Below are 23,305 nucleotides of genomic sequence, written 5' to 3'. Positions count from 1 at the left end.
AAAGTCAAAACAAAGGAACAATCGCCTTGGAGAGATCCGGTGCACTTCGATCTTGGAGGTCGAGGTTAGGGAGAAGATTGTATAAGCCCTTCCTGATGGAGCGTAGGAGAGAAAAATAGTGTCGGAGTTGTAGAAAGTAAGGTTCTTTCTTTTATTATCTGGAGAAGAAAGAATTGAATGCTGCCGGCTATTTTCGTTCAGTGTGGCGCGTGAATACTCAAGGTGGAAAAACAGATGATTTGTCAGTTAAGATTGAAACTGTTAGGAAGGATCATGCAGCATGTGTGCCATCAGTTAAGATTGAAACTCTCTCATGCGCTCTCTTGCTCTCTCTCTCTCTCTCTCTCTCTCTCTCTCTCTCTCTCTCTCTCTCTCTCTCTCAGTTAGTGTACTTGGAGTATATTTTGATTATAGTAATGTCATTGAATGTTCTGCTTGTAGCTTAAATTTGTGTTCTTCGTTTTTCCTTCCAGGACTTCCTAAGCAGTCCAGCCGACTCTCTGGAATCTCCAGACGACGACTTCCCATCCCTCCTAGACGATGACGACGAACCAGCGACACAGGTAAGGACAACATCACCTGTCGATCGTAGTAGACTGGATGGACTGCACTGTAATGCAATTGATGAAAAAGGATTGCAAGTGTGTTCATAGATTTGATAACTTGACTTATTAATGTACAGAGACCAAGTTTGGTAAGATGTTTCGCTTAATCCCGCGTCTTCGTTATTGATAAACATTGGATAGTTTGAGATAGTTTAAGGGTAATTTGGGAAGGATAGTTCTGGATAGTTCTGGATAGTTATGATAGCTGATGGAGAATTTAGCCTAAGTAATTTTTTGTAAAGTGGTTGATGCGATTTGATGGTAAATTTTTATTCATTCAAAACTCTTTTTTGACAAAAAGAGCCCCGAGGAAAGCAGCTGTGTGTCAGCCCAGGACAACTGGGAGACCGGGGGTGATAGTGAGACGAGAGAAACTCAGGGCGACGAAGACCACGACACGCACGAGGAAAGGCGCCTCAAAGAGAGGTCCTTCCCCAGGGTGTTCCCGCAGTCCTCCAGACGCACAAGACGAAGGACTAAGAAGAGACATCACTCCCACAGTCCACAGGTTAGGCGGAAGTGATCGCTTGGTAAATGCTCTCTCGTACTCTTTTCATAAGCTACCTTTAGAAGGAAGTAACTTGGAATAGTCGATCCGAAGAAATGCCGAGTATTTCCCATTCCTGGAAGACGTTGCCACATCTGTTCACTGTTTTCAGTTCTTACGCAAAGGTAGCTTGTGAATTTCAAGGTCTCGCATTCCTTCCGTTAAGGATCTGTCTTCTGTTGCATATCTCGTGCTTTGCCTACATGTCGCCTCTATAACAGTATGGTACAACTGCCCTCTCTTGATCCTTCATGTAGTCTGCCTGCCCTCTGCACATTTAATTGAACTGATTTCTCTGCTAATTACCTTAGATAACCTAAATTCTGAGGGTGCACTTGATAATTTTATAAATCAGTTTTTATCCAAGTTATGCTAGGTATTTTATGCTGAGCGTGCGTTATTGTTGTTAGTTATGATTCAAGCATGACATTTATTGCTTTCATTTAAACCTGTTTTTTTTTTCTTCCTGTTTAGGTTCGAAATTCATTTCTTGATTTGTCACAAGCGAATTGCGAAATTATCCTCCATGTAGTCATTAGATGTCTATGTATCATCTCTGATGCGTCAAGAATACTTAAGTACTGGAAACCTTTCGTTCAACTTGAAATTAAACTGCTGCTGAAACATAAAGACTTAAATAGCAAAGTGAGACACACTTGGGATTTTGTAGTAGTTCAGAAGACTCTATTGACAATGTAACACCTAATTTAAAGGCATCTGACATTATAATGCCTTACTTTGAACAACATTTTGACCTAATAATACTTTATTTTAGAAGTCTTCTGACACAAAAACACCTGGTTAAGCTTAGAGACTGTTTGACATTGCAAAGCCCGATTCAAAAGATGTCAAAAATGACAATGTCAAGTCATTGACAGTAGCAACTAAGAAATTATCTGAGAAAAGCAGTCGAGACAGCCAAGGATTGTTTTCTCTCTTTATTTCAAGGTAATGTCAGTTTTTGTGCGCTCTCGTAATAGAATACCTTGCCTTTGTTGCGTACCCGGGTTATGGTGAAGTGCCGAGTGTGGTTATTGAAATATTCTACATTTATAATGATAACAGTAATAATTAATATTTTGATAGGATTTCCAGTGTTGTTGTTGAACTATAAAAATGGTAATTGGGGTTCAGTTTTGTTTTTTAACCTTAAGTATTTTCACATTCAACCTCATTTTTATTATTATTGTTGCTATTATTTTTAGAATCGGGTACTATTTAAAAACCTTACTTTTTATCACATTCAGGTTCGTTTCTGAACCTCCATTCATTCCCCTAAAACCTGAAGGGTAATATGGCAGCGACGGGATATTTTAGTAGCGTCCTTCGCGAACGTCAACGAGGTCATCTTAGCATGTTGAATGATAGACCTTGTTTGTTTTTGCAGCTGGGCATTAGTTGGCAGGCTGAAAAAAAGAAGGGGAAAAAAAAGAGGGATGTAGCCTAATTTCATGTATTTGGAGCCGTCGCATATGGGCAAGGCAGAGTATAAAGGTCATTAGGCGATGGGTTGTTTAGATTAACCAATGCCAGGGCTGGTGTGTGTGCGTGTATGTGTGTGTTTTTTGAAAGAAACCCAAGGTAAATAGTAGGTGGACTAGACTTGATCTACTGACCTTGGTCGAAGGAAATCAGTATACCGATGGATAAAGCCTCTCTCTCTCTCTCTCTCTCTCTCTCTCTCTCTCTCTCTCTCTCTCTCTCTCTCTCTCTCTCTCTCTCATATGTATGGTGCATTCTTGCTTTTGAGTTTAACGGAAACGTACAAATATAGGTAGACCCACTTTTTTCCTCATGCATATTCTACCAAGCTTTTAGTCTTCATATGGTGTACATCTAGAGGACTGTAGTCTTTCATTGTCTGTGTGAATGTTTGCGAGGTGTGTTGTTGCAAGACTTACACCAGATCACAATCCATATCTCCCACATGAGAAGTCTAGCCCCTCTAGTTTTCTGATGTTTTCCCCCTTACGTTCATTTCACTTCAAGTGGTTGAGGTTATTGACTGATAAATGCTATATATATATATATATATATATATATATATATATATATATATATATATATATATATATATATATATATATATATGTATATATATACACACGAGGTGTTTATTAGATAACGAGACTGATTAAATAACCCACCTCTATTTATTATGTATTACAAGTTTAATGCTTTTCCACTGTCGGAGGCATGGAGGAAATCTGCTTCTGTCAGCTGTTTCAACACATCCGCCGTTTTCTTCATTACAGCATCAACTGACCCAAACCGTGTCCCTTTAAGCACTTATTTCACTTTTTGGGAAAAGCTCAAGATAAAAGATAAAAGACGACTGGAAAAGAAGACTGCAGCAGTATATTAATGCAAATGGGGAGTATATTGAAGGGGACAAATATTAAATTTGTAATACTGTACATATAGATAAAGGTGTTATTTAACCAGTCTCGTTATTTAATAGACACACCTCGTGTATGTATATATACACACATACATACATACATACATATATATAATGTTATTTTTAAATAGGTATGAGTGGCTGGTTCCATCGAGCATAACTGCTCATAATACTTGTATGAATATAACGAGAAACCTCAGCAGGATCGAATAGTTGCTACTATGCCTCTTCCCAACCAGCAGTCATTACAGTGAAGTCTTTGGCCCTTACGCTTAGGCAAATTTTATGGAGACCGATGGTTTCCATGGATTTCCAGTTCCCCCCTTAGGTGGAGCCACTGCTTTCAGCAGGAAGCTGAGGCTGTCACTTTGGATACGAGAAGTTTTGACCGATTAGATAAATAGATTAAGGGGGGGAAATGCATATGAATTTACTCATGCAGGTCTCGACTTGCTAGCCTTTATCGCGAAAGCTTTTATACCAAGAGTGGTTGGGTGTCATTGGGATTTTGTTCTTGGCAATCCATAAGTAGGGGTGCCTAGGTGGGGGCAAGATATTTGTTGGTTGTGGGGGGGGGCAAAGAAAATTACACAAAATTATGTACCAATTCTGTAATTAGTAAAATATACTATTCTCGAATGTATATATCCATGTGAATGAAGGAAAATAATAGTATTAGTAATTGGTAAACCTGTATTTGAAGTGATAGAGCTCAGTTTTCAACTAATTTTCAACTCTATGCAAATGTATCAAATACTGTAATGTAAATTTTCTCAACCTTATATTCAACACTAGCCTAGTTTCTATTATCAAAGTTTTAATTTTCAACTATACTATAGTAATATCCTTGTCATGTAAATATATCACAGTAGTGCATATCATCAGTAACACAAAAGACTTATGACCCTCCAAAATCTCTTCAAAATTTCAACCTATCTCGTTCCCTCTTCTTCATCTTCTCTCCCTGGAAATTAACTATGAGCAGCAGTAGCAAATTGCATTGCACTTATTCAGAACTGTAACTATAATTTCAGTCACTTCATACTCCTACATAAATTGATAACATTAAGTTGGATCAAAATATCATGAACAAACATGTCATTTGTGTTAAAAACCTATAACTATAATTCTGCTTTTGACCACCAAAGGGTTAAAGTTTAGCTACAAAGGGAATTTCAACTGGGGGGGCCAAGCATCTGACCGGGGGGCCCTGGCCCCGCTGGCCCCTCCATGTCGACGCCACTGTCTTAGATGCTTCACCAGCATCGTGGTTGTGTTTCTTGACCAGTGTTGGGGTTGTTAATTTCTCCAAATGAGCCCAGCCAGGATGTTTGTTGCTATCGCTTTAATCACTCTAATGCCCTATAGTCCTTGAATATTGGGTGACCAGTTCTACCCAGGACGCGTACATGTAGGGGCCAGCAGGATGCACCGATGCTCTATAGTTGCCTTAATTCTGTGACACTTCGCTCATCTCTGTCCTTTATAGGAATTTTTGTAGAGGAAGGTGTAAAGGAGTTATTTAACAAAAGTATTTTGGTTTTGAAAAAAATAAAATTTTATTATCGTCTTAGGGGTTCTAGATTATTAATAATATCAACAGCGTTTAAATTACTGGTTTGATTATCGATAACAAAATTACTTTTTGAAACAATACTGTAAAATAATTCTACGTAATAATGCTATAGATTATTTTTTATAATCAAACGCTGATTACACTTTTTTGCGGTAGTAGGATAAAGATGCTGTCATTTTAAGTTGGTCACTGGAGTTTCAGCGTGCACATAGCCCTCTGATTTTCATTTGGTAGCGGTGAACATACCTTTGTGTGTAGAGCGACCTCCTTTTTTTTTTATTTCCTTCGAACCATTCAGGTGGTCATTCTCTTCGGAGTTTACACAACAAACCGATTAAGGGCTGAAGTAAGAACTAGAGTTAGCAACTAAACCAAGTGCGATTCAAGATTGGCCCTGAGGTCGGACAGGTGCATCCGACTTTGCTAAGACCGCTCCTAGTTATAAGAGGTCGATAGGCCCCACGTCCTATCGGTTCGCTTTTATTCCTTTTGCTGTAAACTTAAAATAGTTTTTCTACGTCTTCAGAATATGACTGTCTTCATCTCCGTTGTTATTTACGGAGAGTATCCTTGCAGCCCTCGTGTGGTTCATCAGACGAACGAACCCCCTTTTCTTTGTCAATTATAGCTTACAATTTTGATGGGTTACTTTTCTTTCTAAGCCGTTACTGTTTTTGAACTTTGTGCCATCTCTTTTGTAATCAAGTCGTTCAGTACTTTTATAAAAGAGGCTTGAGGTCAATGCATCCGTTTTCTTTGTGATGTAAGAGTGCTCTTCTCAGAAGAGAGAAAGGAAAAGAGAAAATACAAATTCTCTAGGAAGTGTGGTCTGATCATGTGGTTCAGAGATGCAACATAAATAGGAGCGCTTTGCCAGCTTAGGATAGAGATAGCACCTCGCTACCAAGTCCTCTCTGAAGACTGACCTTGTTTCAGTGTCATTGTACTGTTAGCATATTTACTCAGTCTTTGGAGATGGAAGCTGGTAATCCGCCGTAGGATTCAAGTTTGGCAGCGTCTTTGAACCAGAAGAATGTTATTTGTGTTTCTCCTGAGGTCATCAGCTTCAGGTGATTTTTTTGTGATTTAATTAAAAACAAAAATAAAATAGGAAAAGAAACGAGAGGAAATTTTTATTTGGTTAATCACAGAGCTGTGTTTACTCCGAAAAAAGTTTCGTCTCTTGCTATTTTTTAATACACACAAGATATATATATATATATATATATATATATATATATATATATATATATATATATATATATATATATATATATATATATATATATTGGACTATATCTTTGACTTTTGAGCGTGTGGTGTTGCTAAAGCGAACTTCAGTCCTCCGTTAAACTTGTGTTTTACTAAAGGGTATTGCCAGTCATACCGGAATCGTGTGTGTGATCATGATGATCTTTGCTCGTGTCCATAACTGGTTGGAGAGTCCGTTGCATGAGCGTAAAAAAACATGCATCTCTAAATCTTCCCAATGTTTAGATTTAGTGCGGTCCATCTTTGGCACACGGCTTAGGAGCCTATGTGTTATGTCATGGGCGTGGACGTGATAAACTACTGTAGTTTACTGTTTGAAAATACACATCTTGACAAGACAGTGAAAGTACTGTTTAAACCCACAATGGTTTTATATACATACATATCAGCAAACCCGTTTGGCCTTGTTGCTATTAAAGACCCCCATAGATTTAGAAAGGAGGTAGCAAGGGTATCCCGGGGAAGAGGTTGGACCGTGTGACTTTTCTTTTTCTAGGGTTGCTGTAATTGTGGTAAAATGCGGCCACAAACTGGCCTGTAATTACCCGATTGGTTTCCTAAAAAAGACCTGATTGGTTCTTGACTCTGAGGCCAAGTTTCTAATCCGAAAGGTGAAGATTGTGGCCTCAGCTCTTCCAACAGGTGTTTGTATTCGTTCAAAAGAGATGCTTGTTCTTATGGAGATTTTCTTTGAAAAGTCTCCTGCTGGGACGCTAAGGCTTCCCAGTAAATGTGCAGCTGAGGGGAAGCAAATTAACTTGACAGACATCCTCAGCTTTCAGGTGAGTTTCATCTCTTTAAGAGACGATCGGATATAAGAAGAAGATGAAGATGCTTGTTACGACACATCCTTAGCTCCGTTTCCGTTGACTTGGGCGCCTCCTGTTAATTACATCTCGAGTTAATTAACAATGAACATAGAATTGTCATAAGCTAATAATGATTCGGTATACTCGTTATTAAAATGAATATGGTAGTTTGAAGTTCATTATTATGCAGCGACCTCGCAGCCACTTTGTTTTTCGCCTTCCATCTAAATGCCCATTGATAATTCACTTGCAAACTCCAGTTCGAGAAAACTTACATTACACATTGCAGTTATCTATTTCATTTAGAACGGATATTATTTAGTTTGATAATTCATTCTGTAGGCTGATTTTGCTCACTAACTTCCTCGGTAAGGACTTACAGTATATAGTATTAGTAAACTTTTGAATTAGAATGTCAGTTGACAAAAATATGTCTTGTAAGTCAACTAAATGTCAGTTATGAGTCTCCCAAAGCTGATCCCTCTTCTTAAATAACGACGTTTTATATGATAATAGTTGTTACTGTAATAAGTCCTGTAACTTCCCTCCGTATGTATACTCGTTTAAAGAAGCTTAGACTGGAGTTAACGCCTCACTGCTTGTCCTGGAAAGACAAAGGAAGAAGCTCGGTTTTGTTTTGGTTGAAGATAAAAGTAGAAAGTTCACAGAAAATAAAACGAAGTATTTGAGCACCGTTATTCACTTTGTTTCCCCTTTCCGTTTCGTGACGTATAATGATATAAGTTGGATTAGTTTCAGGGTGGCATATGGCGCGTTAGCTTCATATCAGTTTACCCGTAGGGAGTTAAGTGTCGTCAATGCACCGCACGCGGTGCACTGTAGGCATTACTTGAATTTCTATGCAGCGTCCCTTAGGCCCCCAGCTGTAACCCCTTTCATTCCTTTTACTCTACTTCCGTTCATATTCTGTTCTTTGTCTTCCATCTTCCTTTCCACTTTCCACCCTTTCCTAACATTTGTTTAATAGTGCAACTGCGAGGTTTTCCTCCGGTTACACCTTTCAGACCTTTTCACTCCCAGTCTCCCGTTCAGCTGTGAATGACCTCATAGGCCCAAGCGCTTGGCCTTTGGCATAAATTTTATATTCCATTCCGTTATTCAATATCAGTTTAAAAGTAGTTGGTTATCGGAAAACCGTGATAAAGTCTACGGAAACTCTCACCCACGTTTTGGTTTGTTTTTAGCTTTCGTTGTTTTTAATCGATATATAGATGTGTGTGTGTTTATATATAATAAATATACAGTAATATATCAGTAATACCTTGTTGCTCTTATGTTCTGTCGTCCCTTAATCGTCTAGACATTACTTATAACCGATAAAAGTTTGGATTTCAGTGCGTGGAAAGTTTAAAGAGTAGCCAGTGCTCCGGTGCACGTGCCAGTAAAGTTAGAAGAACACGGGATATCCTCCCATCGTAGCCTTGTATAGACTGGCATGTAGGGTTTGTTTGTGTACGGTAGGCAAGGGAGGGTCATCTAGTTGAGTTCGAGCATGTGTTGTGTGCGTGCAGTTGCGATGGACAATGCGGCGTTTATTTTCACTCCGAAGTGTTGTGCTGATCTTTTGGGGGTAGAGTAGCCAGCCAAATGTCCTGACTTGCCCTGACGGTCATACCAGGGTGCAAAGACGCTGCCATGTCATGTCCCGTCGGGGCTTTGGGATGCTTGACCAAAGGTGAAGTGGATGAGATAGGCATCTTAGTTATAATAATAATAATAATAATAATTCACATATTTTATTGTGTCGCTATAGTTTAATATAGATAAAAGGTCAGAAGTTATCACAACGGAAGCTTGTGCACACACACACACACACACACACACACACACACACACACACACACACATATATATATATATATATATATATATATATATATATATATATATATATATATATATATATATATATATATATATATATATATATAGCCACATATTTAATATCATATTCATTTTACCTTGGGAATAACTCTCCAAAGAGTGCATATTGAATGATATTTGTGGTTTGTATATTTGCGAGTATAAAAGAAGTCACGTTGTTATCAGTGGCAAAACTTCATAAGCAATACAGTTATATAAAGACCAAATAACTTTTCCTCTGTAGTCGTGAAAGTTGTGATTCTTCTCAAGTGGGTCCTCAGAAATGTTGTTATTTAGTAGTTACTGATGATCGCTCGTTACTTGGGAAATGAAATGTGAAATCGCGGTAACTTTTTGAAAGCGATGCCGATTTTTGGATGGCTTGAGTGATGGTTAGGCGAAAGTTGAAGATTGGGTCCATAAATAGCATTGAAGTCTCGGGAGTCACAGCCGCGACTGCAGGGGTTCTGGTCACTGGCGCGGCGGTGCGAACGAGAGGCAGCAGCAAAGTTGGCAGTGAATGAGATAGGGCGACCATGATACGCTGCCAACTTTTGTACCTTTTTAAGGGATTGCCAGTCGTGTATTTTTCCTTGATTTATATTGACACGTTTTGTGATGAACATTGCGTGAATGTGTTGTACGATCAGTTACAGTGGTGGAAAGTGATAAACAATTTCAGTCATAAACTTACAAGTTGAATTTTGGTCAAAAGTAATAATAAAGACCTGTTTTCTTGTGGCAGGAGCAGCGAGTGCTGTTATTGGAATGTGGGTAGTGTTGTCGATGACGTAGGTGTGAGTAAGTTCGTATGTGCATGTGGTCTCGGAGACTACCTGGAGGGTTAGGGGGAGGGGTCTAGTAGTCGTATCATCGCCTACAGTTACGGTGAGTCCCGGACTTCGGAACAGGGACCAGTCTCGCGCACGCCAGAAAGTTGATTGGGCGCTACCGCTCTAAATCTCCAGAAAAGCTGGCGTGCTCTCCAAGAAAACATTGTAAATACACGTGCTTCTTACTCGTTTGCAAGGCCGTCACCGAGCTCGACCACTACTCGTGGATCTCGTCAGTTGTGACTGTTAGTTAATCGTAGCAACGCTTGCGAGGAAGTTGGACTCTAGCGACGGGAGTTCTTTTTTCTAGGCTTATTGTGACAAGTACCTGAAGGAGATTGGTGTTCGGGTGTCTCGATAACCCAGACCTGTGATATCTTCGGTGATATTAGGAATAATTAACCGATACCTGATACTTTAGGATTAATTCTTCATAAGTGTTTCCTTGTTATTTGACGGGCCCCAATCAACGGGCAACTCTAATATCAAGATGCTTCTGGAAGTGGAACCTGTGTGGCTCACTTGCGGCCAGTGGGAGGTAGGTTTCGCCCTCTCTCTCTTACTTGGGCTCGATTTTTCCCTACTTCAGAATTTTTTTGAGTCCCTACCGTGTGCCAAATACGATTATGCCGGGATACAGAATTAAATGCCACCTTGATAAGGAAACGCAGTCGTTGGAAAAAATGAATCTTCTCTTTTACTGAATAATATGCAGTTGATGTTGAATTGCCTTCCCGTTAGCTTTACACTGTGCCTTGGAGGTGTGGGTGTGTTTTTTAAAAGTTATTTAATCCAAGATTACTGCCCAGTCGGGTGTAGTCCGATTCCATACGTAGTTCGTACCTGTCATTTTCGCACCATTCTCCAGGAAACTGGTTCTGTTAAAATGGGACTGATTTGTTCGTCTGATTTCAGTAATCCCATTTAACGCAAAAATTTAGTTGAATGGAAAAGCGGAGGGTTATTGCTATGTTCGTTTTTACTAAATGAAAGATTGGTGCCAATTATTTGCTAAGTGGAAGATGGTGCCAAATATTGTTAACAAGAATATTTTGAAACAATTTCTGTGAACCGAAATTATATAAGGGAACACGTCATTACTAGACAAGTTTTCGATGAAATTAGTTCATTGTGTTTTTTACTGTTTACTGTGCATGAAGTCATTCGTTAGGTTTTAATAAAAATCGGAAATTAACTTCAAGAGCACAGTAATGTGTAAATGTGGTGAACGATTACAAATTTGGCAAAGTATTGCATCATTTTCTTTTGATACAGCATTCTCATTTTATTGCGAAATTTAGGAACCAAAGTTTCCGTTCTCTACCTGTAGGTACTGGTAATGTGTGTAGGATTTCATTATCTTGTGTAACATACCGTCCATAGAATCCCGTCCTTTTCTTCCGACTGTCCCAGGACAGATTTCCCAGCTCATAATATACTGACTTCCTCTACTTATTCTTAGTCATGTTGGTGTTTTTGACTTTGTCGAAAGACAGTGACACTAAAAATGCAATGATAGCATGCATCTTTCATTCTGACCTGCCAAGTTTGTATGACCTAAGCGTTGTCTCCTCTGATTCACCGGGTTGGGTAACCAAACCGGATCTTCTTTTGAAGGTGTAATGCGCGGGAATTAAAAAAATAGTTCTCACATTTTTTTTTTTTAATTCCTTCAAGAGTTGACAAAACTTTTACATTATACATGTGTGTGGGCAGCCTTTGGTCATGCATCTAATCAGACTTTAACTAACGAGTGTTTTCAAGAGATGTTAGTGAAACCTTGTTTTATGAAATACCCAAGATTGTTATTTAAGGTGGTTTTTAAATCTGTACTCCAGCACACGTTATCATCTTCCTTAGCTTAAAATTTATGAATTTTCTATTTGTAGGCATTATGAAAAAACTTAGTTGATATACTAATATTTGGCAACACTGAGGCTAAACTGATAAAATGCAAATCATGATTATGAGGGAAATCTTGACTCACGGTCTTCAGCACCCTCAAGTTCTAGGAGTTTGTGCGCCTTTTTGACAGGCTAGAAATTTTAGTACGGTAGTTATATATGATGTAAAAGTTTCTGTTAAAGGAAAAGTCTTCAGGGATTTTGTTCATGGTGTAATTGCACGAAGCTTTTTTGTTTACTTCATGTGGTTTCATCAGGCGGAATAAATTTATCGAGTCTGAGTCAGAAGTGCCACAGAGGCCATTTTGAGAATTAGTCTAATATATTTTTTTTTCCTCTTGATTCATTCACTTATCATTCGCAAAGTATAGTACTTGACATTGCAGTATTTAGACTTACAGCGGTTTTTGAAATTAGATAGTTATCATCATAATTACCCAAGAGGTTAACTATCGATATGAATATTAAACTTTGATCTTTAACACTTATACTTGTCAGTTTTAAGACAGTACATCAGCTTTGAAGAAGCCTTTTGGAAAGCAAAATTTTGATGAAGATTGTACTCGATATCTTTTATTGTATTTTTGCCATATTGGCTTTGAGGTGAACTCGAATGACACACATACACACACACACTCACACGTAATATTTACCCAGGGAGTTACTGTGACATCATTATTGTCAGTAACATTATCTATACTTAATACGTACACTGTAATTCAGGGTAGCCACGTTGACTACTGTTTTAGGAAACTACTTTGGACATCTATGGGAACTATAGTGTTGGTTTTGGAGGACTTGTAATTATTTCACTCTTCAGTGTCTTCCTCAGTACTTTAGCCTTCCTGACAGATTGTTATGTATGGGTGTCAGGGTTAAGGATCATAAGAAAAGAATAACTTGCATTATTAATACCGAAATGTCGACCGCCATATTCCCCTATTGCATAATTCTCTGCTTGTGTTAGTATGTTGTCTTTCATTTTTTACATATTTTAGATAGCTGTAATGCAATGCTAACATTCCAAAACTTCACTATTTTTGTACAATTATGTTTTGTACTTTAGCACAGTACAATTAGGCAGTCATGAATAACAAGGCTATTGAACATGTATTTGTGTTGCGTAAATGTGATGGCATGTTCTAATAGGGTTGTAATTAATCTTTGCAGGATGGTGGAATGCGATGCCAATCTTCAGAAGAAGAAGAAAGAGCACCTTCTTACTTATCTTCTCTTACCTCAGAGGATGATGAACCAACACGTTACGATCCAGTACCAACCGATGTTACACCCTGCCAACCATTACCAATGAGCATTAAGACTCCTCAGGTATGGATTTTTGCAGAAATAGCGTTATTTTCACAATTTTTTATTAAAATTTGTTTTTTGGAATCATGAGGCAGTGTTGCATTTATGAGCTACATAAAAGTGTTTCATGTTTCATGAGATATGACCATAATCTTTTCAAATTCCAGGAGCCCTCCTTAGTCCTGAGTGAGCTGTTAGATGCTAATGAACCTGTAACAAGCGACCGTGGCTCATGGGGATTACGTGGTGATAAATCTCATTGTGACACATTGCACCGCACTGCACCTAGATACAGGTAAATATTGGTCATGGGGTCTTTTCAAGTTGTATTATAGAAGTGGTATGTCAGTACAGTATCTAGGAACAGCATGAGCACATAGTTACATTTAAAATTAAAATACATCATATTGTAAGAGGATTGACAGGGTACAGTATACAGATTCCAAACCTAAACTTGACTTTATTTTCATTTTCAGTCGTTTTGATGATGAAAGCCCAATTCAGAGCAGCTGGTATCGTAGCAGCGATGACGATGTCATGTTATCCCCACGCTCATCACATGCATTCATTGATACTACTGGAGCACCTCCAGGGCCTGGTGATCATAGCCCACCCCCTGGACAAAGTGCTGTGAAAATCCTTATGAAAAATATTAATTCCATCAAAAAGAAAATTAAGCGTTATGAAGAAGAATTTGAGGCAGCTTTTGGATACCGGCCATCTCATAGTGAAAAGATGAAGGATAAGAACATCAAGAAAAGTATGAGCGAGTTGAGCAAGGCCCGAAAAGAACTAAAACGTAAGTTGTAGATAAGAATCGTTATAATGTAATCGTCATATTATATGAATTTAAAAACTAGTTATGTTATTGCTGTTTTTCTATGATTGAACCTTGTTTTCTCTTTTTACAGAAATGAAAGATGATGTGGCTGGCCTAATGACGGTACCAACTGTATTTCCACTTTCGTTACTTCGATGCCAGGAAGCCACCAATCCTAGTGCAAGGACTACTGCCCCAACATCATGTACTGCTGATACTATTAGGCAAGTTGAAGATAGGCTAAGAGAGAAAAGAACAGCAGTAGGACGACCATCTGAGCTGAAAAATATGAATACTACTGAAATGCAAGAAGAAAAGACTGCTCTACAGAAAGCTCTTCTTTACTATGAATCTGTCCATGGAAGACCAATCACAAGAGAAGACAGAGATTTGGCAAGACCTTTGTATGATCGCTATCGACAAGTCAAGAGAATAGTCATGAGAACAGGCTCTGTAAGTATTGAATCTTATTTTTTTTTTCTAAGTAAAATCATTGGCTATTAAAATAAAAAAAATTGGGAAAAATATTAAAAGTCCATATAATGTGTAGGAATTCCTTTCAAGTTGTAACTTGAGTATGTCTTTAAATCCCTCTTAAGCAATACTATGTAGTGTTACAACCATAAGGCTAGGTGACTTTAGATGCATCTTTTGTGTTAGTGGTGTCAAAACAGAATCCACTCTTAAATTTTTCCAATGGACTAATTTACACAACGTTACCCAAGAACCTAGGGCTATTTTCAGGGACTTTTTTTTTTCTTACTTTTTTTTTAAGAGGCAGGTTCTTTTGGTTCTTGGGAGTTTGGTCACAAGCTTTTCCCATACCCATCAAACTTGCTAAGGAGGCACAGGGTTTCCTCTCTTACCAGTCTGCTTTAAAAAAAAATCAGGGCCTAAAGCTAATTAATTTTTAAAGTAACACCATTACTGTTTCATTGACATATCCAGAATTCTACATAAAGGTTGAGAATAATAGTACCTAAACCTTATTGTTCTGAGACCTAACATTCCTTAACTGTTTTAGGACTCATTTGATACTATATTTTACAAGAAATAAGGTATTAACGAGTAGAAAATGTGAATTAAACATTTTTTTTTTTTTTCAGAGAACTAAAGAAAACCTTGTTGAACTTGCCCCAATATTAGAACATGAAGCCATGGACTTTACCTTAGCCTCTCCTCAACATCGTGGTTCATTACAAGATGAAAATGAAAAACCTGTATCCTTACCACCTTCTCCTCCTACAACTCCACCTGTATTTGACACGTCACCTGTATTTGACTCTCCTCGTTCAACACCTACTCCAAGTGATGATCCCAAAACTGGTAGAGCTTTGGGTGATCTTCATGCTCTTCCACTAAGTGAACTCAGAGAAAGAAAGAAGGAAGCCCGTGAAGAAAAGAAAAAATTAAGACGGGCTCTTCGGGAATTTGAAGAAAATTTTGAGCGAGAAATGGGCCGCAAAGTACAGAAAGAAGATAGAGGGCCCATGGAACAAACATACCTAGATTACAAGCATGCCAAGGCTAAGCTTAGACTTCTTGAGGCTTTACTCTCAAAGCATGAGCCCCAGAAGGTTTGAAAACATTGCTGTCTTGTGTTTGGTATGAGCTTATTTTTGTTGTAATGCTGTTCAACAACAGTACTCTTGAGCTTCTTTTATGTGGTAGAATGGTACCAAAAATAAGTTTTGGTATTTTCACTTGGTATAGTCATATTCAGGATTTGGTATGCTGTATTTCATTGATATTTTTCTTCACAGTTTTACTTTTATCTCTTGAAGTGCAGCTAGGAGGATGTAAGGGTCTGGAAGCAAGAGATTAATCATTGTAGTATGTGTTCTGTTTTGTTCATGTAAACACAGATGGGTCATGCATGAACTGTGATAGTTTTGAAAGTTCCCGTAGAAGGTTGTTAACTGAAGAATTCCTAGTTTTCTTGATAGGATTACAATACTAACCTCTTAGAATTAATAATAAGACCTCAAGATAATTTTTAGTCAAATTATCATTTATTCTGTAAGTTGGGGTATGAAAAATTATTTAAAAGTAATTTTGTAAGGTAATTTACAAAAATCCTTTTTGTTATAAAATGCCAAGAACTGCATTTCAGACTTCCAGTGCTTTCTGTATAAAAGCTGAATTGTGCTAAGTGTAAGGTACCTGAATGTAGCATTAAGGTACAAGAGCTGTGTGGACCCTTGGGGCATGTCATTCTAATTATTTTGTGAAACTGGGAAAATTAATTTTGCAGTATACCCTTGCTCTTTTGTTACTTTCAGTAGAACTCTGGTGTAAAAACAATGGCCTTTGAAAAAAAAAAGAAATCTTGAGGATTACAATGACTTGTGTAAGAAAGAACTTTAGAATTTTTAAGAACCCAAATACCTAGAGTTTGTTTGGATGCTTGACAGTATGTGTATATCCTCACTAAACATACCTTGTATGCATTTACAATTTGTATTCTTTACGTGTTGGGCAAATATTACCCTATCACTTGTAGATGATGTAGCCTATTTTATATGCCATCATTCTGGTGAAAACATCAGGCATGAAGGCAGTGTGTGTTCCATATTTGGTAGATTTTAATGTACTGTACATGTTCTACACAAGATTGAGCCACATGTCAACATCAGTGCATTGGAACATCATTGTTGTCACAACTGTATATCTTTTGTAAGGAATATATATATATTGTTTGAGGAACCAAGATGTATGGTGAATGCAGTTGCATATGTTGTCTTTAAAGTGGTCTGGTTTGTAAAATACTTTAAAGAGGTGTTTGTATAGCATGCTATATATTGATGGTTTTGACTTAGACATATGTACACTAATATTCTAGTTATGCCTTAACAAATACATTAAAAATATTTTACTTGAATATGTTCTGCTTACATTGTATTAGTAATGATGCAAATGCATTCACTCCTAAAACTCGAGTGAAATTTTGTAACAGGCTGTAGGGTATAGTCTTTGCATTCACAAGTAGGACATGATCTAAAATTACAATCCCAATTATGACACATTATACAGTACTATGCTTGCCTCTAGTTCAATACAGCTTCAAATTGCCTGTTGTTACTTTGATATGAATAAGTAGATGAATAATAGTATTACATATTATATATATATACACATGTATGTGTATGTATACAATATACATATATATATGGTTATGTGTATGTTATTTCTAGATTGTGAATTGGTCTTGTACCTGTTAGGCTGTATATGCAGTTACTAGAAGATATACTGCACTTTATAAACAAAAGGTAACTATATATATACACATATATATAGTGTATATATAAATGTCAATACACACATATATAGTACTGTACATATAGTGTATATGTATATATACATTTATATAGCTGAGTAACAAACTCCAATTCAAATAAACACTTTAATATTGGATTTACATTGAAATGGGGATTGTTGTTTGTTTACATGTACTTATGTATGTGTGTATATATATATATATAAAGCAATTGTGGTGTTTGCTCAAAGCAAGGATTTTACTTTTTTCCTCAAAAGATATTTTTCAAAACTTAAATCTAGATTATGCCTCTGTAATTAATTTTCATAAGGCATTGATTGTGAAGCATTAATAGAAAACATTGTTTCTATGTAGAAGGTATGAAGCTGCTTGGCAGAAGTTCCTAATGTGCTTGTAATAAAGAAGAATAGCATACTATACATATTTGGAAACATCCCTAAATTAAAGAAAAATCTATATTTATACAGACTGGATGATTAGTTGCTTGATGGTATTGTCATGGAATTGAAATAAATTGGTTTAGTAAAACTGCATAGTCATTTGTCTTTAATCTGGTATAGGCTAGTTGTAACCACAATAGTTGGACAAGAAACACAGTTGACAAAAATTAAATAAATGTCATTCATTGACTGAAACTCCATAAAGCTCATCAGCTTTGCTTCATATTTGCTTGTGAATGCAATTTTCAATATTTGAAAAATTTTAAGAGGTCCAAGTTACAAAGACTCATTTTATATAGATTAACAATAAACTGAATGAGCAACTAATTATGAATATTTTTTACCCTGCAAAGCTACATACTGAGATGCCATTTCCATTGGTTATTTAAATAACTCCAAAAGGCCTAGTTTGCAGATGGCAGTCTGCTGGATTGGAATCATTCATCAATGGTTTAATCACAGTTCATTTTAACGATAAGCAGACTCATGAAAATGTTTATGGTCATATGATAAGGATATTATGGTTGAAAATTCATAATGTCTTTTCAGACAGTACAAATAAATAACCCAATGTTATTTCCAAGAAAACACTAATAAGAGCTAGGCCCAAATTAATATTACAAGACAATTTGCTTAATTTTTATAAAGTATTTTTAAAAACTTCTTATACAAAACAAATGAACATCAGTAGCATCTATTTTTCCAATCGGCACAACCCTATACAAGTGAAAAATGCTTCTTAGGTTTTTATAAAAAAAAAAAATCCTTAATTCATTCTTGGTGGATAAACTACTCCTTTAAGCAAACTAGTGCAGTTAGCAATTAGCTAGTTTGGTTAACTGCCTTGTACTGGTGAAATTAGCAGTGGAGCAAGTTAAGCAAACTTCATTCACTGGGTTTCTAATCAGTCTTGACCTGTACTCTGGAGTGTTAACATCTGTAGCTGCAGCAGACTAATGCTACAGCAAACATTTTACTCTTCACCTCAGCAAGTCAAAAGTCAGTGCAGTATTCATGTCTTCTTTTTATAGTAGGGTGCCTAGGAATCCATTTTCTAGGAAGATGAGCTATTGACTTATAGTTTTCCTTTACTAGGCATATTCTCTTTTTCATTACTATTACAGTAATAATGTAATCACTGGAAAAATTACTAGTCATTAGCACATCAACAGCTGAAGTGTGCCAGAAGATTTCTACCTACATATTCTTGCAAAATACCTTTTTGGTACCCTGTAATTAAAATGACTTTTAGAAGACTTTATTTGATATTCTTAAGAAGATAATACTGGTAGTTTCACATTCCTAGGTTATTTTTGCATTGCACTGTATTAATATTTACTAGGCCTATTTGGTGAATTTTTAAACCATAATCCCATTTCAAAGTTCCCATAATTTTCCTGCTTTATTGTGCTTTGAACACTTAGGTTGTTCATTTTGGTAGCAAATTAGGAGTGTTAGAGATGCTGGATGACCTCATATTCTACAATTATAGAGCACCTCAGTGGGAGAGCAGGGTTTTTTGGTGGGGACAAAACGCAAAACTTGTGAAATGTAAGGATGTACTTAGGCTTAGGATGCCGAGTCCTAACATGGCAAGGAGGGAGGGGTGCTTTGTCTCTGGAACACCCATCCCCCACCTAACCTAACCAAGGGTATTGTAAATTCAAATGAATAGGATTCTGACCTAACCTAGCCTTTGGCACCAGGTCTGTAACTGTCTGGGGGTAGGGCCTTTGCCTCCATCTAACCAAATATGAGACCACTGTAAATTAAAATGAAAAGGTTCTCTCCTTCCTGGCTGGAGGTGCTTTGCCATCCCTGGCCCCCCTAACCTAACTTAACCTAAGTCACTTGGTCCTAACCAGGTGTCACTGTACAGAAATCAGAATCATAACTTGCAGAAGTATCATGGGGTTGTTAGAATACATTCATGCACTTCACTCTTTTGTATTTTCATCCATCCAAAAGCCTGGGTTTATCATGTGGTTCAACATGCACAGCTAAAAAAAATTCAAATCTGCAAAAATTATCCAAGGAACAAGTTACAAATCTGCATCAATCAAAGGAACTATGACTAAGAACTGAAAAAATTTCTTTATGCAATGCCCGACTCCCAAAATCCCACTTGATTGATGAAACTTAAAACCAAAAGGTAATCAGTTTTCAGTATTGTCCGTGTCCCCACATTTCCAGATGAAAATATGAGATGTTCCAAACGTGCTAGCCATCCTTACCCAAAATGCAGTGGGGCAAAAAAAAATCAGATTGGGAGCTCCACTTGGAGAAAAAATCCAATGGGTAACTGCGTTCGTCTGTTAATGTATAGGTAACACTAAATTTGTTAGATTTGAGTATGATTTTTGTATTAATCATATGAAAGAAACTTGAAAACAAAGTAACCAAACTCTAATATCAAGAACTGTTGTTTTAAAAAAAACTATTATTTACAAGTTGCAATGTGAATCTAACTATTGCACTCAATTTTAACCTTAATTCCCACGGAAATGGATATTTTTTTTCTCCCTCTGTATCACCTATGTTGCTCAAAATAATTTTTTTAGCTTTCCATTATGGCACTTATGCCACTGTCTTCCTCAATATGTAATGTAAATACCACTGAATCATCCTTTAAAATCTTGAGAGAGTCTGAAACTGGGGTCTGGTGAAGGCGCAACACTTAATCCTGCAGCTAGGTCTGACATAACTAGGCAAGTCACTGTACAGCCACAATGGATAATACATATAGGTTCGCGTGTCTCCTGTTCTTTATTGCCAGACTCGAATGGGTATACAGAATGAAGAAAACTGTTGATAACCTGTGACTTTACCTTGAATAAAAAATTCCTGAAACACTACGGTTATGACAGCGGTGGTCAAGCTGAGATATTGCTAGGGAAGGCACAACAATCCCACAGCCAGACCCAACATAATTAAGCAAGCCACCTTCGAACCACAAGAATAATACCTGCAGTATACTGGTTCATGTGTTTCCTGTTCTTTATTGCCAAATTGTTGGGATTTAATTATTAAGAGCTAAACCATTTTGTCACCTATCAATTGCTTTTGTAAGCTCCTTTGAGGACGAACAGTGGCAACGCTATCAAAAAGCAGGTTTTGTCGTAGGAAAAACCTATTTTTGGCAGCCACTGTGAGTCCTCAAACCCCCACACTATCCATGATGAAAAGGCATGGGACTGGGGTGGACATTTATCTTGCACAGACGTGGCATGTAATGAAGATGGCTGTGCAAGTGTGACATAGAGCCTGGGTAGTCACTTTAGGACAGGAGATAGAGCCCTCCTATCCTGAGTCCTTTATATTCTATCACCCTGCCAGCAAGCACTATTCTGGTTGAGACCAACTATAAGAGAATTCTTTGTAATTGGTTAATCTGTCTTATGGAGCCCTGGGGGGACCATGAGAGTGTAACTCCTTTGAGGACTCACTGCAGCCACCAAAAATAGGTTTTTCCTACATCAAAACCTGTTTTTTGGATGGGGGAACACAGTGGGAAGTGGAAAATATGATTTGATAATCTAATTTCTTGACATGCACATAAAAAATATTCACCCAAATTCTTGTCTCCTGTTTTATACATTTTCCACCATTATTAGTTGTACAAACTCTCTGGTTTTTTTTTCCCAAAGCCTATATATCACTACTATGAGCAAACCACTGTAGGAAATTATGGTTTTTGTGTTGGGGGGAGGCTCCAAAAATAAGTGAACCACACTGATGGGCATGGATGGTGAAATGTGCCCCCTCCCAAAACAAGTAGGTGTAAAATATAGTTCATGTATTTCATCAAAAACAATAACAAGGTTGAAAAAATATAAAAAGCATTAAAATGTGGACGTAATACAGGGATACCACAGCACTTACTAACTAACTTGACCTAACCTGGTGTGCTGTATTCTGCCTGCCAGGGTAACTTTTGGATGTTGGTCATGATTGCTTTGAGTTAACTAGGTGTGGTTCTTTGTTAGCTACTAAGTCAATGTTGGAGACTCTGTCATCACCATCAATTGGCACTTTCAGAAATTGTACTTGATAGGTCTTCAATTTCAATCAGAGGCACAAATTTTTCAAATGATTTTCCCCAAACTTTGGAAGAGCGACAGTAATGGTTTTTGTACACAGTGGACTTGTGTATACTGTATAGTATTACAGCCTCATCAGCAAATTTAAACTAAGTACTGACCTAATCTAACTTAGTCCTGATTAATACATTACCTTACTATCCTGGATTACCTAACCACTGCAGAGTGGATGAATTCCTGCAAGATGAAACAAAGGTTTAAAAAACTCTACAAGAATCCCACTGATGATACAAAGTGCAAATGCTGTAGGGGAGCCACCCATCTTACCCCAATCACCAAGGACTATGACTCCCAGTATACTATTATGGCAATGTCAAAACTCATAAGCAAAGCAACCCACTATGCCTAAACTACTGGCCTCTCTTACCGTCTGACATCTTGAAACTATGCTAACCTGAGGGGGGCACCATTGCATTGCTGGACATCAAGTCCCCATGTTATAAGCATTCTGTTGTCTGAAACCACAAAGAGCTAATACTTGATCATGTCTATCATGACCCAACTATCCCAAACCGGGTTACCTCATAACATGCATGCCCTTCACATCCTTGACATATACAGTAGATGGCACATACAAACTCAAAACTGATGCAGTAGACCGGGGATTTCTCTCAGCATTTTTTTCTTTTTTTGCCAACTTTGACATGGTCATCATTTATTAACACATTTTCTCCCATATAAATGTACCCCTTGTTTATGCTTGGCACATTAAAGACATTCTTGAAGGTTGCAAAAGAGGTAGACACTTGGGAGCTTAGTATTTCTACAAATGCAGTGCATTCAGATATAGTGAAAAAAGTAACAATGACATAATATCATTTTTAAATACATACTTGCTGAACATAAGGAAATCAGCACAAATATGAAAGTACGTATACACTAAGATGACCAATCTTAAGACTGACAGCTGCTAGAATCCCCCAATTGGTACGATGGTCAGTCATTCGTACTCATATCCAAAAGCTCTAATATTCAGCATGGCAGACAGGCATCCATAAAGAATTAGATTGTGCCTTCCAAATATTAAAAACAGGCACTCAAACAGGTGATTAAAATAAGGAAAAGAGTTGACTCGTGGTATGGTAATACGGCTACCTCCTGTATGGATTACACCTTGAAAATCCAAATTTATCATCATGCTCACATTTATACAAAATGGTAAGCCTCCTGATGTAGAACAACCCTACCCCTCTGGTGCATGACCCTCTGAATGAGACCAATGTTGTCTACTATTTTACTTGCCTAATTCATGGATGCCTTATTAAGAGGATAGTGTGTCATGTTCTATAGGGTGTCAACAGGAGGAACTCTGAAGAAAACCAGGGTCACCTTCCTAGAGAAAAATATCTCATCTCAGCAATTTACATTCAAGTCAACATCCAAGATAATTGCCAATTCAGGCAACTAGAATGCTGCACATAGAACTAAAACCTACATTATATGTCATCCAAGAGATATACTCCAAACTAATTTGTTAACTTCCATTAATCTCAATTCCAGAGATATGTAAGCCATCAAAGATGAAACTG

At 37.4% G+C, this 23,305-nt stretch overlaps 1 protein-coding gene and 1 long non-coding RNA gene across 9 annotated transcripts in view; both read left to right on the top strand.

The window, feature by feature from the left end:
* Nucleotides 1-18,003, top strand: part of LOC136845342 (protein FAM13A) — a 363,685-nt gene extending 345,682 nt beyond the window's left edge. For 5 of the 8 annotated variants that reach the window (XM_067115581.1, XM_067115579.1, XM_067115575.1 and 2 more), the window contains 7 exons: nucleotides 474-563; nucleotides 907-1,113; nucleotides 13,002-13,160; nucleotides 13,307-13,434; nucleotides 13,616-13,938; nucleotides 14,051-14,412; nucleotides 15,066-18,003. In XM_067115581.1, the coding sequence (XP_066971682.1) occupies nucleotides 474-563; nucleotides 907-1,113; nucleotides 13,002-13,160; nucleotides 13,307-13,434; nucleotides 13,616-13,938; nucleotides 14,051-14,412; nucleotides 15,066-15,542 (1,746 nt within the window). In that variant the 3' untranslated portion in view covers nucleotides 15,543-18,003. The remainder of the gene's footprint in view (nucleotides 1-473; nucleotides 564-906; nucleotides 1,114-13,001; nucleotides 13,161-13,306; nucleotides 13,435-13,615; nucleotides 13,939-14,050; nucleotides 14,413-15,065) is intronic. The other 3 variants (XM_067115583.1, XM_067115582.1, XM_067115578.1) reach the window with 1 other exon arrangement.
* Nucleotides 18,004-18,582: 579 nt separating this feature from the next.
* The window catches only part of LOC136845344 (uncharacterized), a 112,301-nt gene continuing 107,578 nt past the window's right edge, over nucleotides 18,583-23,305 (top strand). The window contains exon 1 of the long non-coding RNA XR_010855144.1: nucleotides 18,583-18,675. This is a non-coding gene — a long non-coding RNA (uncharacterized lncRNA). The remainder of the gene's footprint in view (nucleotides 18,676-23,305) is intronic.

This window comes from Macrobrachium rosenbergii, chromosome 13 (assembly GCF_040412425.1).
Source record: "Macrobrachium rosenbergii isolate ZJJX-2024 chromosome 13, ASM4041242v1, whole genome shotgun sequence".
NCBI lineage: Eukaryota > Metazoa > Arthropoda > Malacostraca > Decapoda > Palaemonidae > Macrobrachium > Macrobrachium rosenbergii.
This window is presented reverse-complemented; position numbering and strand designations above follow the sequence as displayed.